At 37.6% G+C, this 6,381-nt stretch overlaps 1 protein-coding gene across 2 annotated transcripts in view; it reads right to left on the bottom strand.

Moving 5' to 3' along the window:
- Positions 1 to 5,260: 5,260 nt before the first annotated feature.
- The window catches only part of SUCLG2 (succinate-CoA ligase GDP-forming subunit beta), a 256,923-nt gene continuing 255,802 nt past the window's right edge, over positions 5,261 to 6,381 (bottom strand). For both annotated transcript variants that reach the window (XM_082344801.1, XM_082344804.1), the window contains one exon: positions 5,261 to 6,357. In XM_082344801.1, coding sequence (XP_082200927.1) covers positions 6,242 to 6,357 — 116 coding nt within the window. In that variant the 3' untranslated portion in view covers positions 5,261 to 6,241. The remainder of the gene's footprint in view (positions 6,358 to 6,381) is intronic.

Genomic DNA, 6,381 nt, shown 5'->3' with positions numbered 1-6,381 from the left:
GGTTCATCCATGCTGTAGCATTCATTCCTTTTTATTCATGAACACGGATATACCCCATTCCTTTTATCCAGTCATTGGCTGATGGACATTTGGGTTGATTCCACTCTCTGGAAAAACTTTCTGCAAACAATTTCTTTATTTTAGTAGATTGCAGTTTATCTAGTCTTTGTTTGTAGCTTGTGCTCTTAATACAAGGTCTTTAAACTTTCCCCTCCCCCCTCAGGGGAAATAATCATAAGGATTTAGAGTGCATGAATAGTCAACATTAAAAGACAACTGAAAATTAACTCCAAATAAGAACGTCCAAATCTTCCAGTCTATCCCAGTTTCTGTCTGATCTTTGAGAACAGATCTCTAAATAACTGCTACATAATGACTGTATTTAATTTCTTTCTCCTGTAGCTAGGAGAAGGGCTAGAAGGGCTCCCAGTTAAAAAAACAAACAAACAAAAAAACATGCCTCCACAGACTGCCTCTGCACACACAAGAGAGGAACAAGAAAAAAGATGTATTTTTCCACAGTTGGCATATAAAATCTAATTGATTTGTGATGTTTGACATAAGGTACCTAAGAATTGCAACTGGCCTATATTGAATATTAAAATATGAGACAAGACTTCTAGACCTAAATTTTCCAGAAGAGTAATGATACTTCTATCTAAATTTTCTCCTACTGCTATGATAATACTGTCTCCAGCCTTCACCTTTCCTGCCCCTCTGCCTTTTGTCTTGTGGGTGGTCATCATTTTGTATATCAGGGAAAGCAATGAATTAACAAAAAGGCACTTGGAATTAGGCCCCTAGAAAATGGCCCCTGCCTTATGTCTTACTGTGCGAGTGTGGAAAGGTGCCATTCCCATTATAGTCTATACAACTTGTCCAACTGCACAGGACGATCTTTCAGCTTTTAAATTTTCCTTCCCAAGGTATAAGGTACACTAAAAAGGCAAACGATTCAAGCATCCAGCTTGCTAAACATCTTTGCCTCTAACATTCTTTCAAATTATCCAACGTTATCAGCAGCATAACTATACTGGATTTGGGTCCTGACAGGTTTAAAACAAAAAGCACTAGCTTTGGATTCAGAATACCAGCCTTCAATCCTGACCAGTCACATATCGGTATTGTGTTCTTAGTCATGTTCTTACCTGCCTTGAGATACATACCACCTGTAAAACATCTCATCTGTAATAGAGGAATGATAGATTCACAGGGATGCTAAGAGGACTAATTAAGGCAACAGCTGTAAAGTTCCTGGAACAAAGGAAGCACTGAATCAACGTGAGCTCCTCTGATGTGAAAGTAATGCATAAAAAACCAGTAGATTTAGACTACAGAGCTGTGCTGTCCAAAATGGTAGCTACCAGCAACAAGTGGCTAATAATTATTTGAAATTAAAAAGTCTTTAAAATTCAGTTCTCCGTGCTTAATGGTCATATGTGGCTGTATAGTGGACAGCACCAATACTTATCATTGCCATCATCACAGGAAGTTCTATTGGGCAATGATGCACTAGAAGTGATAGAATTTCACAAGAATCAGAAGTCCAGAAGCCTAAATTTTTGCCACTAACTATGTAACTTTAGCAGAGCAACTTTATCTCACTGTTTCCCCAAAGATAAAATGAAATAATGCCTTTACAACAATATTGTAGGGATCAGGTGCACTGAAATCACTTTTTCCTTCGCTTTCTTATAATCTTCCCAGGACCCCAAGATTAAATTATGCACAAAAAATTCTCTAGCAAGGATCACTTTGAGTATGACTCGATAGGTACAGCTCTTTGGGAGTTCAATATTCGTAGTCATGATTTGATATTATTCCAATACACCTGTAAGTAGTTAAGAATAGCATATGTTCAGAAGCACAAAGAGCTATGTTCAGGCAGTTCTTGTGGTGATGGAAAGACGCAAATTAACATAATTTAAAAGGTTTTCATTGGCAAATGGCCTTTTGCAGACTAGTCAATTTTCACAGGGTTTAAAATGCAAAGGGGTCAAAAATCATATTTCCTACTTATTCATGTTTCACTTTAATGCCTAAATCTGCCTTTCCCAGGTTTGGAAACAATCATCTGTGCTGTCATTTTGAGGGTAATATTGTATTTTTATTTATATAGAGAAGGGGTTGGCAAACTTTTTCTGTGAAGGGTCAACAAGTAAATATTCTAGCGCCATAAAATTTCTATCACAGCTACTTAACTCTGCTAGTGTAGCATGAAAGCAACCATAGACAAAATGCAAATAAATGGCATGGCTGTGAGTCGATAAAACTTTATTTACTAAATAGCCCCTCGGGCCTTAATTTGCCAACTCCAAATCTAGAAGGATATGGAAGAACACAGCCTTTCTTGCTCTTCCTCACACTGTTATTTTTTTAACCACTATTATATGATTTTTCATTTATTTTAATTATTTGAATATATATTGTATCCTGCAAATAATCAGATTTTTAAATATTTAATTTAGAAATGTCAAAACATAATTTTTCCTCTCATTTTATTAAAACCTTGAATAAAAGTAAAATAATTCTTTAGAATGATCATCTTTTTTCTTGCCGAAAGCAAACTGAGAGGGATGGACATAGCATATAAACTGTAAAATAACTAACTAAAAGGAATTCACAGATCCAGTCAGGTCATTTAAAATTTCCTGGCTAGAGCCTGTGCTCCGCAACAAGAGAGGCTGCGATAGTGAGAGGCCCGTGCACCGCAATGAAGAGTGGCCCCCGCTCGCCGCAACTAGAGAAAGCCCTCGCACAGAAACGAAGACCCAACACAGCCAAAAAATAAATTAAAAAAAAAAAAAAATTACCTGGTTATTTTACTAATGCATGAGTTGAATTACAACTTAAATAGAAAACTAAAATTGAGCAAAGGGCCTCAACGCCATGACTTATGTGGACATTACCGTTCAAGACAAATAAATCAAAGTCAAACATTAAGATGACTTAAGCAGCAACTATTCAAAAATCCTGGTAACCTGTATGCATGTGTAAGAATGGACTCCAAAGAAATGGTAAGAAATTAATAGAATAAAATCATGACATTTCAGAGTTGGAACAGTCCTTACAGAACAATTGGTTCAACATAATTGCTCTATGGTTGATGACTGTGGTTATCATCTCTTATTTTTTCTCTTCCAGAAAACACTGCTTCTTCTTATTGGGTACCCAATTTCCTTATGGAATTACCCCCTCCATTTCTTACTCTCAGCTCTGGTAGTTTGGGTGAGGGTGGTCTCGTTCCCAGGCCAACAAGTGGGTCTTTAACCCAGTCTGGACTCGTCAGAGCCCTGTAAACTCCTGGCCAGAGGACTGGTTCGGGGATAGGTTCCTGACCTAAAACTGATCATCTCAATTCTGGAATGTGTCTTAGAATTACCAGGAGACAACCAACCTCTCCCTCCTCTCTTCTCTCCTTCCTTCCTCCCTTCCTTCCCTCCCTCCCCTCTTTCCATCTTTCCTCCCTTCCTTCCTTCCCTCCCTCCTTCCCTCCCTTCTCTCTCTCTCTCCCCCTCTCCTTCTCCCTCTCCCTCCCACCCTCCCTTTCTTCCATCTTTACTCTTTCTTGCCCCCTGTCCCACTCCTTCTCCCTTAGGGATGCTAAGCTTGAGAATATGTACCTGGGATGGCCAGCAGCCATTTTGCCACCTTGTGGAAATGGGCTGCCTGAGAATGAAACCAACACAGAGACAAGCTGCTATAGATGCAGAGTTCACGCTCTGAGGCTCTGAGTTTCCAGATCTAGCCTTAACTGTAACCAAAAACATCTGCCTTTTGTAATTACAAGAACAAATTGTAATTACATAATTACTATTTCTTTTTTTTTAAAGAAAGCTTTTTTCTTAAGCTTGAGTTGGTTTTGTGCCACCACAAAAGAATCTACACAAATATGAGAGATTATTCAACCCAAAGAAGTGAATGTTGGTAAGTGAAAGGGTCAGGACTTTAATCTCCTCTAGATCTGATGCTGGTTCTAGGAGATTGACATGGTAGACTAGCAAATCCATTAAAATCTTACGTGCAAAGCAGTTCGGGTAAAAAAGTGTGTACTACTTTTCAAGCTTCTTGGATACTGAGTACCGTGTTTAGACTGTCACCTCCTTTCATGGATATTCTTGCTTAGGATAGGGCCAAGTTTAACAAATACTAATCAAATTTAAAGGAAATTATTTTTCACCCTTACATATAGTACAGCTGAGACAAAAACTCAAAGGGGACGCCAGAAGGTCAGAAATGTAGGGCACCCTGGAGGAGGTAATGTATGGACTTCAAATCCACAACCAACACCAACTGCCCCCACTTCTACTCTGTACTCAGTATAGCTGTGGCCACACACACACCAGAAATTCATTCCATAAAAATTTATGGAAGCTATACTGTGCTGAGCAACAGGGATACTATGCAAGCAACACAAACTCAATACTTTGAGCTTCCAAGAAAATAAAGCTTCCCACTTATTTGAAAATAAAGGGCTATTTGCTTGTTATTAACCTTGTTATAAAATAATCACATGAACGATTTAATTTCTTTATCCCCTCCTCCAAACTGTATTGATTAGAAACATCAATATGTACAGCCATGTGAACACAAGCTTTTACAAAGGGCAAAAGAGTCAAATATGTAGTTTTTGTCTAAATGACAGAGTATACATTATTTCTTTTACAATACTAACTAGTTAATGTATCAAAAACCAAAACACACTTAAAAAGACACTTAATATTTTTCATGCATTGCATAACAATTAAGAAAGGACACAAGATTGATCTATCAAATGAGCTCTTTCTCCATGGCAAATATGGATCTATAAAATAATGACTTTTTAACTTTTGTCCAGGTATGAAATTTATGAGAACAATGTAAAAACTGGTAAAAAAAAAAAAAAACAACCCAACAAAAAGGTTTGGTCTGTGACACATTTGTACATTGAGAGGAAAACTGTTAATGTTGGCACCTGAGCCTCACATATGGGAGGAGGTTATGTCTGTGTATTTCCTTATGCAAACTGAGGTCACATTTTAACCTGTTAGACATCTGTGGCACTTACCTGGGCTTCTGGTGTGTATATAACGTTCATTCTTTCATTAAATAATCTCTTAACAGATACGGCTGCTGATAAAGTTGAGTAGAACTGGAATAATCCTGGGACAACCCAAATTTTCTAACTTTGGAGATATGCCTAAGACACTAAGGCTAGTGTCTTAGTAAAAGAAAAAAATTGTTTGAGGAATAAAATTGATTAAAATAAGAAACACAGATATCAGAGTTTACAAAACAGAGGATTTTATTTGAATTTCTGTACAGATAAAAATTTACCAAAATTTAAACAAAAACCTAAATCACATTCTTTCCCACCATAAAAATGGACACTGCAAAAAAGCCACATTCTCCCAATTACATTTTCCCAGGTGGTAGATTCTGAGGGAAAATGGGAGGGGAGAGAAGACAGTGACACTCACAGCATAATTTAATTTTCAGTGTTGTCTCATCTTGAAATGACAGTCAGAGATTTCCAGAAGAATCAACCTTCTTCAGTTTTGATATTAAAAGAGAAACTTCTACTTCAAAATCACAAATAAGGCTTCTGGCTTTATTTTTAGTGTGAGGTAAACAGTATATTCAATATTAAGGCAAATGGTAGGATACATGTATGGGGTATTGACTGCAGATCTTTCATTGTAAAATATATTTTGTAATATTTATGGATTTTCTAAACATGTTGGAGTTGGAAATTGTAAAAACTGTTGCAGTTTATAACACCTATTTGTTTCAATGTCTTAGCTGCACCTTTTGGTGGTAAAACTGTTAAATGTAATCTTATCTGAGTTTTTTTTTACAGCCTGTGATTTTTTTCTTTTTTTATTTTTTTTTATTACACAGGACGAAATGTGCACCAAAATTGTTGTAAATGAACCAGGGCCTGATCTCACATGCACACTGGTTGGCCACATAGACTGCTCCCCAAAGTTGGCAAAATAATGCCTACCGAGCTAGCTCACCATGACAGAGAAGTATTAGAAGGCAGGGCATTAATTTAATGAAGACTATAAGGGAAATCAGATTATTTAGGCTGTCTAGATATTCAAGAAAATACAGATTGGAGTTTCTTATACAGCGATTCTTGCTCCTCCCTTCCCCGTTTTTTCCCCAGTGGGATAACCATTTTCTTCACAGTGATGAGAGAACCATCACTTTTTATGGGTAAATGCACTTCTTCTTCCAAGGGATCAGGACAAAGACATCACTTCTCAGCCACGCTGGCCACAGCTTTCTTGGCTGCATCCTCCAGGTCGACGGCCGAAGTAATGGGGAGTCCGCTGTTACTGAGAATGTTCTGGGCCTCATGCACATTGGTTCCTGGAAGGGGGTGGGGGGATGGTG

This window comes from Balaenoptera borealis (assembly GCF_965194805.1).
Source record: "Balaenoptera borealis genome assembly, chromosome: 12".
Taxonomy (NCBI): domain Eukaryota; kingdom Metazoa; phylum Chordata; class Mammalia; order Artiodactyla; family Balaenopteridae; genus Balaenoptera; species Balaenoptera borealis.
Note: the sequence above shows the minus strand (reverse complement) of the source record. Positions and strands in the feature narration are given on the sequence as shown.